At 48.1% G+C, this 13,031-nt stretch overlaps 1 protein-coding gene across 1 annotated transcript in view; it reads right to left on the bottom strand.

The window, feature by feature from the left end:
* SEC31B (SEC31 homolog B, COPII component) overlaps positions 1 to 12,597 on the bottom strand; it is a 1,335,991-nt gene extending 1,323,394 nt beyond the window's left edge. Inside the window, exon 1 of the mRNA XM_086922250.1 lies at positions 12,487 to 12,597. Within this exon, the coding sequence (XP_086778376.1) occupies positions 12,487 to 12,510 (24 nt within the window). The 5' untranslated portion in view covers positions 12,511 to 12,597. The remainder of the gene's footprint in view (positions 1 to 12,486) is intronic.
* Positions 12,598 to 13,031: the final 434 nt, after the last annotated feature.

Raw genomic sequence — 13,031 nt, 5'->3', positions numbered from 1 at the left:
TTAGCCTAATGTATATATGACTGTATATATGTTTTATTACTTTTAACCATTGTATGGCTAAGAAACCATATCAATGATTTTACAGTATTATTTCGCAATACTTATCTTACTGTACATACTTTTTATCATAACAAGCTTTGCAATTGTGGTAATACATTTCTCTTGTACGAGAAGAAAGACTGTGCAATAAATGTTAACCCTTTATTGACAAACGCCCGTCTCTCTATTCTCTACATCTTGTGAAAGTAAACTGCACTAGACTGACTGAGTGAAATACATGTCTATTGTTTCACACGACCCTAGAGATCGACTCTTGATCTGAGGAGCAAAGTTGTCATGTTGCACTGTTATTGGAAAACTGAATCCCTTCTTGTCTGTGCCAGGGAAGCTGATCACTTCCTATGCAGAGAAGAAAGTTTCCAGTGACCTCTGAGCTAGTTGGTAACACACCCAATTAAGTTTAACATAGTCAGTGGAGGCCTGGAATATCTGCAGTTCCACGTCGATACTACTGTTTATGTTATTCCAATGCGCAGGGCCTAGTGGGAAACTAGGAACTACACTACAATAATCTCTAATGTTTGCTTTTTTACTGTCATCTGTTTGGAATATACTGTTGCCTTTGGCATTAATTGCAATAAAGTCTAAACATGACAAATCAGCCAGACAACTTTCTAAAGGCCCACTTATGAGAATAGTGTAAAGTAGGGGAATTTGACAAGATGTTCTACGTCAATTTGGTAGGTAGAAAATAAGTTTATTTAGACAATTGTCCATAAAGCATTCTAAACTTCAAGTTAGGTCTAAACTGTGTACAGTATAGACATATCACGGACAAGGAAGCTTATTAAGAATGGTATAAACCACCATATATATATCTTCGTTATATAATCGGTATAGGATGATAAATTTCCAGCCAACAAGGTTTACTTTAAAGTCGGGAAACTGTCAAACATATTCTATGACAATAAAAGCATGAAAGAGAAGTTTAGATAGATGTTAATGTGGAGATGGTTATGGCTAATCTCAAGGCCAACAGGACAGGAACAAGGCCATAGTGGCTTACTTTGTTTAACGATGCAGGCCACACACCTGTATTGCCAAGATCTATTCCATATATATCTGTAGCTAAGAAAGGCACTAGCCTCACAAAGACTGTCACTAGAGAAGATCGCCAGAAACCTATCTAGTACAGGAACTCACATTTGAAACGTAGAATGGAAACCAGCATACAAGATTTATGAGTGCTACAATCTATGTCCCTTAAAATCACCACTTAATCTATTTGATAAATGAGAGAAGGATGAGCCCTGTCTCTACCAGATAAGGGGTTACCGAAGGTAAATAACTTGTTCATCTGATAGAGCAATCAGCAGCAGATTCCTTACTTTGGAATCAAATACCAAAGCATACCATCCACGGAAGAGCATCTGCGACCTGAGATCACTAAAAGCCGCTAACTTTAACCAAACCTTTCTAGAGCTAGAGAAAAAGACAAGACCGCCATAATAATGTAGGTGAGCAATAGCATACTGTACAAGTTAAAACCCTGTGGAAGAACCACAGATAAGGAAAGTCACAAGACATTAAAGAAGCATGGGAATAAAATTATCCACGTTAGCAAGACAACTGTGGTAGAAGCTAATCAACAAGATGAACAGAAAGAACAAGTTACTTACCTTCGGTAACGATATATCTGTAAGAAACAGTAGTTAGTATTAGATTCCTTACCTTAGAATATCCCCAGGCGTCAGTCTGGATCCGGAAACTTTTGCGTAGCAGTACCCCTGTGCGTCGGTAGGCGTCGTCTGCAGGCGTCCCCTGCGGCTCCGCGTCTGTCGTCGGCATCGTGCGCCGTGATGACGTCGCTGGAGTATATAGCCGCCGCCTCCGCGCGCTGACGTCAGTTCTTTGCACACAGCTTTTCCGCGCCAGAACACGCAGAGCCATGTGAGAACCAACACTGGTGCCATTTGAAACTACGGCCCTGAAAGGGATGTCCTTAACCCTAGGTATCAGTTCGCAGAACGGGGAGGATGGGTGGGGCGGTAAGGAATCTAATACTAACTACTGTTTTACATATATATCGTTACCGAAGGTAAGTAACTTGTTCATCTGAAAGAAACAGGTTAGTATTAGATTCCTTACCTTAGAATAGATACCCCAGCAATACCAACCCCGGTGGTGGGTCTGCGAACCAATACAATCCTACACCAGAAAGTCCTGGAGGACAGAACGGCCAAAGAAGCCATCCCTCTGGACTTGACTGTCCAGGCAGTAGTGCCTCGCAAAGGTGTGCAGCGAGGCCCACATAGCTGCCTGGCAAATGTCCTGCAAGGGGACTCCCCGGCCCAGGGCAGTAGTAGCCGCCGTGGTCCGAGTGGAATGGGCCCTCAGCCCAACAGGAGGCTGCTTCCGAGCCAAAGAGTAGCACGCTTTGATGCACAGAACGATCCACCGAGAGATGGTCCGTTTATGTACCGCCCGTCCCTTCTTCGCACCCACGTAGCCAACAAACAGTTGGTCATCCACCCGGAACTGGCGTGTGCGATCCATATAAAATGAAAGCGCACGTTTTGGGTCCAGACGATGGAGCCGCTCTTCATCCTTTGAAGGATGCGGAGGCGGGAAGAAGGAAGGGAGGGTGATGGACTGCCCGATGTGAAAAGCAGAGACAACTTTGGGCAGGAAAGAAGGTCTAGTTCTCAGAACCACCTTGTCTGGATGAATGGACATGAAAGGAGGTTTGACAGAAAGAGCCTGGAGCTCACTCACTCTCCTGGCAGAGGTGATGGCAACCAGGAAGGCTGTCTTTAAAGTCAGGAGACGGAAAGGACAGGAATGAAGTGGCTCAAAGGGAGCACAAATCAAGAAGGTTAGAACCAGGTTCAAGTCCCACTGAGGCATCACAAACGGAACAGGTGGATACATGTGTGTGATGCCCTTCAAGAATCTTGTTACAATGGGGGACTTGATCAAAGAAGGTTGATCAGGCAGCCTTAGAAAGGCCGAAAGGGCAGAAAGGTAGCCCTTGATAGTGCCCAGAGCAGAGCCCTGCTGGGCAAGAGAAAGAAGGAAAAAAAGAACCTCCGAAAGAGGGGCAGAGAGAGGATCTAAAGCCTTTGCTGTGCACCATGCCACAAACTTGTTCCACCGACAGGCGTATACCGATTTCGTGGAGGAACGCCTGGCTGCCAGAATCACATCACAGACTTCAGGAGGCAAGTCAAATGGCCTCAACTGTCGCCGCTCAATCTCCACGCATGGAGGTGGAGGCTGGACAGGTTCGGGTGGAGGACCGTCCCCTGCTGCTGCGACAGAAGGTCCTCCTGAAGGGGCAGGCGGATCGGGGGACCGACTGACATGCTGAGTAGCTCGGGATACCAGTACCTTCGAGCCCAGTCCGGAACCACAAGGATGACTTGGGCCCGGTCGCGCCTGATCTTCTTCAGCACTCTGGGCAGAAGTGGTATAGGTGGAAAGGCGTATAACAGACCGCAACTCCACTCGCGCCGAAAGGCATCGCCGTGCGAGTGCCGTCTTGGAAACTCCAACGCGCAGAACTGATGACATTGCGCGTTCTCTTCTGTGGCGAATAGATCTAACCAAGGCTCTCCCCATTGCCGAAAGAGGCCTTGCGCCACGTCCGAGTTCAGACGCCATTCGTGATCCATCGAGCACCGACGGCTTAGTTCGTCCGCCCTGGCGTTCAGAGAACCTGCCAGGTGTTGAACCGTCAGAGTCACGCCCTGACGTTCCAGCCATTGCCAGAGGCGCAGAGCCTCCTGGCAAAGGGTCCACGACCCCACCCCGCCCTGCTTGTTGCAGTACCACATGGCGGTGGTGTTGTCCGTGAACACCTGCACTACACTCCCGTTGACAAAGGGGAGGAATGCTTTCAGTGCCAAACGAATCGCCCGGAGCTCCAACAGGTTTATATGGAGCCGGGACTCCGCCGGAGACCAGATGCCTCTGATCTCTGCCTCTCCCAAGTGGCCTCCCCATCCCTGGAGGGACGCGTCCGTCACAACAACGTGCTCCGGTTGGGGAAGTGAGAGGAAGTTGTCTTGCAGTGCCCTCTGAGATCAAGACATGGTCGGACAGGTTGCCCTGATGCTGGGCCCACTGAAACTTCAGGTCTCACTGCAGAGCCCGCATCCGCCACCGGGCGTGATGCACCAGAAGGATGCAGGAAGCCATCAGCCCCAGCAGCCGCAGCGTCAACCTGACCGAAACCCATATAACGGCCCAAAGATGGGAATCAAAGCCTGAATATCCTGGACTCGCCGTTCCGGAGGATAGACCCGAAACTGCGCCGAGTCGAGAACCGCTCCGATGAAAAGGAGCTTTTGAGAGGGACACAGGTGTGATTTCGGCACATTGATGGAGAACCCCAGCTCGTGCAGGAGGTCTGCCGTCATCTGAAGGTGGCGGACGACTGTCTGGGGCGAGCCCGCCTTCAACAACCAGTCGTCTAGATAGGGGAAGACTGAAACCCCCAATCTGCGCAGATGAGCTGCGACCACCGCCATCACCTTGGTGAACACCCGTGGGGCGCTGGTAAGGCCGAAGGGGAACACGATAAACTGAAAGTGCTTGTGGCCTACCCTGAACCGCAGGTAACGCCGGTGGGCCGGCAGGACGGGGATGTGAAAATACGCATCCTGCAAGTCCAACGCTACCATCCAGTCTTGCGGGTCTAGAGCAGCCAAGACCTGAGCTAAAGTCAACATCTTGAACTTCTCCTTCCGGAGGAAGCCGTTGACGTTCCTTAGGTCCAAGATAGGACGTAGGCCCCCTTTGTCCTTCTTGGGCACCAGAAAGTAGTGGGAATAGCAACCACGTCCTACTTCTGGCCCAGGAACGCGCTCGATGGCCCCTTTGGCCAAGAGGGCCATAACTTCCTCCCTCAGAAGTGCCAAGTGGTCCCCCGACACACGGTGGTTCTGCGGTGGCATGGCTGGAGGAGTGGTCTCGAAGGGGAGGGAGTAGCCCCTTCGGACAAGCTGCAGCACCCACCTGTCCGATGTTATTGTGCGCCAGTGGGAGAGGTGATGGCGAACCCTGCCACCCACTGGCGTCACATGGGCCTGAAAGCACGGACTAGGAGGATTTAGTGGCAGATGCTGCGGAGGGAGGTGTGGTCTGACCCCGCCGCTGTCCCCGACCGCCACCACGGCGGTTCCCACGGCCGCCACCGCGTTGATAAGTCTGTTGCGGCGCGTGGCTGGCAGCACGTGTGGGACCGCCCCTTCCTTGGCCACGAAAGGAGCGAAACGAACCCGTTTGCTGGCGCTGGGTCGAGAGACCCAAGGACTTGGCCGTGACCCTGGAGTCCTTGAAGCGCTCCAGCGCGTGGTCTGCTTTGTCGCCAAACAGGCGACTGCCATCAAACGGCATGTCCATCAATGCATTCTGGACATCTGCCAAGAAGTTGGCGGATCTCAGCCAGGCGTGGCGACGAATCGCCACCGTCGTGGACATCGCTCTGCCCAGTGAGTCGGTCGTATCAAGACCACACCTGATGGAGTATCTTGCTGCGTCTCGGCCTTCAATCATAGCCTTGCCGAGCTTAGCCCGTACCTCCGGCGGGCATTCAGGCAGCAGGTCCGCGACCGTATCCCACAGAGAGTGGGTGTAGCGGCCCAAGAGGCACGCGGTGTTGCAAGACCGCAGTCCCAGACTCAGGGACGAGAAGACCTTCTTACCATACTGGTCGTACCTCTTAGATTCCCGGTCGGGCGGGGCCGACGGGAATGCGGTCTGGGAAGTCGAGGCCTGGCTTACCAGGCTCTCAGGGGTGGGATGGGTGGACAAGAACTTGGGGTCATCCGTACACGGACGGTGGCGTCTGGCCACGTTCCTATCAACAGGCGAACCTGAAGCAGGGATGGACCACGTGCCCAAAAGAACGTTGAACAGCAGCAGTGGCTCCTGTGGGCATGACTGCGGTTTGAGGACCTCAGTGAGGATGTTAGTCCTCACGGCCGCGACGGGGAGCTCAAGGTTTAAGGCCTTGGCAGCCCTCATCAACACCACTGAATAAGCTGCCCCCTCCTCCGAAACCACGGTAGGAGGCGAGACAAAGCCAGGGTTGGGGGAGTCATCCAGACCACTGGCGTAACCCAAGTCACCCGTCCAGTCCACATTGTACTGACACTCGCGGGTCAGAGGGTCCTCAGACCCCTCCCACTCCTCTCCATAATCTACATCTTCACCATATTCGGAATCAACAATGTAGACCGGCTCCCCGGGGTCCACAGGCCCCATCGGCGTCGGACTCGGCGTCGGGCGACGCCGGTTCGACTCCGCGTCCGGAGTCGGAGAGGGAATGGGGGCGGCGCCGCCCGGAGCCGGAGCACCGGCGCCAGAGACCCGGCGCCGCGCGGGGGCGGCGCCAAGGGTTGCCCCGATGGAATCGGCACCGGAGAGGCCGGTCGACCAGCCGGCGTCCACCCTGAAGGCCCCTGCGGCGCCGGAGCCGTCGGCGGCGCCGGGGCCGGAGCACCCGAACCGCTAGGGCCCTCGGACGGGACCACAGGACCCGCAGGCGCCGGAGGCCCCGTCGGAGGAGACAGTGCCCTCATGGCCATGAGGAACACCTCTATCTCCTCGGGCGACGCGCCTTGCCCAGGGACCGCAGCGTATGGAGCAGGCCGTGTCGGCGACTCACGCGGAGCCGCGGGGGTGGGGCCATCCAAACCCCCGGCCGCATCGCGCAAGCGTTGGGGGGAGTCGGGGGTACGATGACGACGCCCCGACTTCTTGTGCTTCCTACCTGAGGAACCAGAGGAATGGTGTTGACTCCCGGAGCGCCCGTGACTGCTCCGCGACCGCTCCCTCGATCGCTCCCTTGACCTCCGGCCGGACCGGGACCGCTCTCGACGTGGGGCCGAAACCCGGAGCTCGAGCAGCTTGCGGGACCGCTCCCGTCTAGCTTTATTCGTCAAGGCCCGGCAATCGACGCAGGCGTCCACGTCGTGGTCGGGGCCCAGGCACCGGAGGCAGAGTCGGTGATGGTCCGTGACCGACATCGTGCGGTCACAGTCGTCACAGTTCTTAAAACCAGGCATCCTACCGGCACCGTAGAAGATATCAAAAATATTCAAAAACTTTGGTCAAAGACCGGAGTACTGCTCTTCGGATCTGCGCTAACTGGCGCGGAAAAAAGAAGAACTGACGTCAGCGCGCGGAGGCGGCGTCTATATACTCCAGCGACGTCATCACGGCGCACGACGCCGACGACGGACGCGGAGCCGCAGGGGACGCCTGCAGACGACGCCTACCGACGCGCAGGGGTACTACTACGCAAAAGTTTCCGGATCCAGGCTGACGCCTGAAGATATTCTAAGGTAAGGAATCTAATACTAACCTGTTTCTTTCAGATACTACTCGCATTCTTAAGGGGATCCGAACCCATGCATGCTCACTGCATAAGCATTGCGGAAGGAACTGCAGTAAGAAAAGTCATAAACACATAGAAGGCACGGGAAGAGCATTACCCATGATAGTAGGACAACTTGCCAAATAATATTGTCGCACATAACCAGACTCTAACAGTGTGTTTTATACTTGTGAGACACGAAACAGCAGGTGAAGTCACAGAAGAAAACTCTGTGCCATAGTGTTCCTACAAGAGAAAGACCTGCCATTCAACAGCAAGAGAGGTTCATCACCCATTGGAAAGGATAACAAAAGCTCTATAAAAACAAGTCAAAGACAAAATAAATAACATGTGTAGTCATAGTGCACTTTCCCCGAGGGGTATCTTGGAACTGAAAAACAGATGTTTAAAGTCACCCAACTGGATGATATGCAAGTTATCGACCTCAGAATGAAGAAAGGCTAAGTTGCTGAAATATAAACCTGTGACCAGAAGGTTAAACACAGGCCTCTACATTGGACGCATAGTTCACTAAGCCACCAGACCCGACAATAGCAACTTGTGATATTGAGCCCTTCTGCAGACTAAAGCAAACTGCAAGACCTATATCTCCGGTATCAATCAAAAACCAAATACAAATATACAGCTGAAAAACTGTCAACGACAGAGCTAAAGGAGAAAGCATGGCTTGCGCACCAAGCAGTAATCGTAAACCAGAAAGACACACATCATTGAATATAGTGTAAAGAAAACAACTGCACTACAGAATAAATGCACTTCTATAATCGTAACTGGCCGGAGTAATGGTCAGGCAAAACCGTAGAAAGAATCGCAAGATAGTTAACCATAAACTTCTGCAGTAAGCAGAAACACCACACTGATTGCAAGTAGAAGAATACATATTGAAACCCAGTGATGAATAAACACTTCTGTCTACACAAGTCAGAATTAAAATAGAAGTTACTTACCTTTGGTAACATTCTTTCTGGTGAATACTCTAACTGTAAATTCCTCCGCTTTTGAATATCGCGAAGGCATCAGTGTGGATCCAGGAATTTTCCGGCAGTATCCCTGCGTGCCGGTAGGTGGCTTTGTGAGGATCTGCGTCAACATTGCTCAACTCCAGAAGTCACATGCGGAGCACATATAAACGCCCTTCAAGCTGACATTGGTTACTTTCTAGGCTCATCGCACCCCCATACATATAGCCCAACATGGTCTTGACCAATGTGCATATCTCTAGACTTGGACTTTTTAAATAGAAAAGAATCCAGTTCACAGAACCGGGAAGCGGGAGGGTCAGTGAGAAATCTGTGGTTAGTTAGTATCCATCAGAAACAGTGTCATCGAAGGTAAATAACTTGCTCTTCTGATGTATACTTCTGACCACTGATTCCTCACCTTTGAATGGATACCAAAGCAGTGCCTCCCAGGTGGTTGGTTTGTCAATTGGCTCAAACCACAAAGCCCTGCAGGATCTAGAGTTCAAAATGCCTCTCACTTCAGACTTGGCTGTTCAGACAGCAGTGCTTCGTGAACATGTGGAGTGAAGCCCATGTAGCAGCTTGGCAGTTGCTCAGGGAAGGCACTCCATGTGCCAATGCAGTAGTAACACCTTTAGATTTGGTGGAATGAGACCGCAAGCCTTCTGAAGGTGGCATCTTTACCACTGTGTAGCAGTTTGTCAGGCAGAGAAGGATCTAGGAAGAAATGGTCCTTTTAATGCTTTGTTGGATTTGCTGGAGCGAAAAAAGGCAAAACAAAGAGTTGATCGTCTACACAACCTTCTCTGGTGTGATCAATGTAACGGCTGAAAGCCGACTCAGCTTGGAGTCAGAAAGCACTATTGATTGTGACTCGTCGTTCAGTGCCAATGGCACTGATGCTCCAGGGTCTGGAGTGGGTTGTGATCCCAAGATTATTTTCAGTACCAAAGTTGGTGCTGGGTCCGAAACAGGTCCATAGGTTCCAGCTTGCGTTGAAGGCAGACCTGCCGGTGGAGTTCCAGTTGGAGGTCCTCGCAGTTCCTTGGGGCCGAAGGGAGACAGCAGCATGCTGAAAAGAGACAGCATAGCTTCACAGAACTTGTACATTTACTGTGGCACCACCGAAAGTCTTGGAAACTCTGGTTGCCCAGGGGCGACAGATGGAATCAACCCTGCATGTGATCAATTTTGGGAGCAAGACTAAGCACATTTATATCCTTGCTCTTCTCAAGAGCACAATAGGGGTGGGAAAGACTGAGACCCATCTGGACTTCTTGTGCTTCTTTTTTGACTTACTCAAGAACTTTAACCACAACAAAGAACAGTTGCGGGAACTGGACCTTCCCTTCAACTTTGACTGGTCACAGTGAGGAGTCTTTCCTGTTTAGTGACACATATCCCCTCACGGTCCCGGATGGCCTTTGGATTCATAAAGGCACAGTCACAGCAGGCATTGGAGCTGTGGTCCAAAACCACGAACAAAAGATGAACATCTTTCACAGACATTTGATTGCAACAGTCCCAAAAAAGACTGAACCCTGTAGTTTTAGGGGGTGACAATTGTTTCTTGCACATTAGTACTTAAAATAATTTTTTTGTAGAAAAGTAGTCTTGAAAGAGACAAGGAGTAGCTCCGGATCTACATCTGGTGGCACAAAAAGAAAGAGATTGATGTCAGTATGCTTGAATGGCTCTTATATGTAGCTCTCTTGCCACTTCCACAGTACAACAACTTTGTTATGGAGCCACACAACATCACCAATCGGCATGCTAGGGAGATGCAGCTCGAAAGTCTCCAGATCCACTTTGATGCCTGTGTCATATTCAAAAGGTGAGGTATCCGCAGTTCGAAGTATGCATTAGAGCATATGTTGGTAGTAGACCCTAACAACTCCATGCCATGAAAAAATAAACAGTCAGCCTTTTCTAGTCAAGGGCAAAATTTCTCTCACTCAAATTCACTTTGTCAGAATTGGGATCTGCATCCTCATGATCACTTAATCTTCAACAGCAAGACCATTTCACCAATAAAACTCACATCAACAATAGACAAATACCCATCAGATAGCTCATGCTTATTTGTAGTGAGCTAATCACCGATGCTTACTTTCAACTATGATTTCACCTATGCAATTAATTTAGATATTAGCTGGCAGGCCCAACTGCACAGAAGTCTGTTGCATGACCATGGCAATCCTATACAACATTAGTGAACTTAGCACCAGGCCTCTAATGTTGCTTAATCTGATATACATCTGAGTAAAGTACCTATCCATCTTCTACAATAGATTCTGGAATCTAAAGTGCAAAAGAGCACTCAGGAAAATTATATACAGGAATGTCTATTAGGAGGACTCTCCCCCAAATATTGATGGTTTTCGGTATCGGTCAGTGAAACCACAAAGAGGCACTCAAAGAAATTCCACTTGCCCCTGGCATCTAAAGAAAGGAAAGTCAATCTCCATCCTAATATTTTTGTGGGATTGGGGTAGCTGCTCTTCAAAACACAAGCAACCTTATTGGTTACAATATCTAGTCTACAGCGCTCTCCACTGAGCTCCAGCAGCATGTTCCACAACCCAAAAATATCGGTGCGGTTACATCGGAAGGCAGAGTCGCAGCTGGAGCCTTGTGGTACCATCTGGCCGTACTGGATAGTCATTGGTGAGGAAAAAGTTTTCTCTGATGAGTCTGAAGGAAGTGTTTATATGGTGAGGAATCTGCAGTAAGATATACCCACCAGAACATGGTCTTATTTAACAGTTACAGTGATGTTACTAGGTTAATTGCACTGGCTTACTTTGAATAAAGCATAGTCGAGCAATTCGTTGGCACTTTATTATTACACTCATTAAAACAATCCACTTCAAGTAAAGAATTTAAGTTGCTTCAGCTTTAATAAAACAATTAAATAGGCTTCATTCAAAGTGCCCATACTATTTCTGGGAATACATCAAAATTCTAATTGTAAGAGATTTGTCTGCCTTTGTTAACACTATCAAATACATTTCTGCCTCGTTTTTCCTCCTCTATTCCACTTCCATATCTGCACGGAGAAAATTATTTTTCTTCTGTAAAAATAAACAAAATACATCCTGGCATGTTCTGTGTACATTCATTTTCCAAACGCTCTTCCAAAAAACATTTGTATCCTTCCATGCTCAGTGTTGACATACCTGTGTGCCCTAATTTTTCTTACACCCTAAAATTGCCTAATTCCATGGACACGATGAGTCATTTTTTTTTTTAGAGTATTGTATCAGAATCTCCCTGCTATATTTTGATGACTGTTAGAAATTCCTCCAATTAAATTAAACATTGCAACAAACCTGCTGCAACAACATACCCACAAAAGCCTAGATAAATATGTGTAGATAAGCAACTTAAATAGTTGCACAGTTATGGTGTATGTCCCTCGTAAAAAGCAAGTGAAATGTGCATTTAAACTGAACCATTTATGAGCGTGCAAGCAAAGTTATTTCAATTTCTTCAAAAGAATACACAAACCTAATTTCACATTGCCACTAATTTGGCTTTTCCCCGGTTCCAACTTCTTGTTCATAAAAATTAGTTGAGATGATATATAAGCAGAGTCAGTAGGGAACGGTATACATACCAAACAAATTGACAAGTAGCTCAGTTAAAAGAAAGCTGGGTAACTAGTATTTAAATTTGACTCATACCAAATCGATTGTCTTTGGTCATGACCAAATCTGATTACTTAAAACGTCAATATTACTGAAATCCAGTATTTGTAAAGCGCACAATTACCAGAGGGTGTCAAGGCGCTGGTGGATGCTATTCTTCTGTGATGTTACAAACAACTTTAATTTATCAAATGCATCAAACGATATCATGAACTACTAATGGTCTACCCCTGGATCAGGTTGTAATTCTTTTGAAGCAAACCTCACATGAAGTATTTCAATTTGGATAAGCAGCTTCGCGTACTGGAAGGAATGCTGTCTGCTGCCGCACTTAACCCTCTTCTTTAAAGTAAACACACCATGCCTGTATTAATTTAAATGTAATCATCAAATCATTTTATTCACCATTCATATTCATTATTGCTCACTCACAATGCAAATACAGAGGCTTACCAAAAATTGAACTTACCTGAGTTTTAGACCCTGGGGTCATAGGCACACTGAAATTGTTCAAGTCCCAGATGTATATCTCAGAATCATTGGCACCAGAAGCAAGAAGGTTACCCTGGAAAGAAATTCACAGTGCCAATATTACAGCTACAGAACATGAATTCAAAGACAGTATTTAATAACACTTTTATGACAAAGTGTGGTACTCAAAGGTATATCAAAAATCGTTCTTGATGAAGAAAACGAGAAAGGAAGATATAGTGTGGAAACCATTTAATCGATCAATCTGTTCAGATTGGGCACTTTTTTAGAGCAATGCAATCTTGTTCCTATGATGAGCTTCACAATTTTGTAAACTAATATAATCTCAATTTTACAACAAAAATAAATTATAAATTTGTTTATAAAATCAGTGAACTACAAACAAATTGGTTAATGTCATGTTCTCGATTATGCACTAAAGTCGCACATTCATTAGCCACAGTCCCAAGCACTTTATACTGAAGCACACAATAACTTTTTATAGCCCTCCACAATAAGCAGTACCAGTGATTAAACGTTCAT

Source organism: Lissotriton vulgaris, chromosome 5, assembly GCF_964263255.1.
Source record: "Lissotriton vulgaris chromosome 5, aLisVul1.2, whole genome shotgun sequence".
In the NCBI taxonomy this organism is placed as follows: domain Eukaryota; kingdom Metazoa; phylum Chordata; class Amphibia; order Caudata; family Salamandridae; genus Lissotriton; species Lissotriton vulgaris.
The sequence above is the reverse complement of the archived record's forward strand: the minus strand, read 5'-3'. Positions and strand labels throughout refer to the sequence as shown.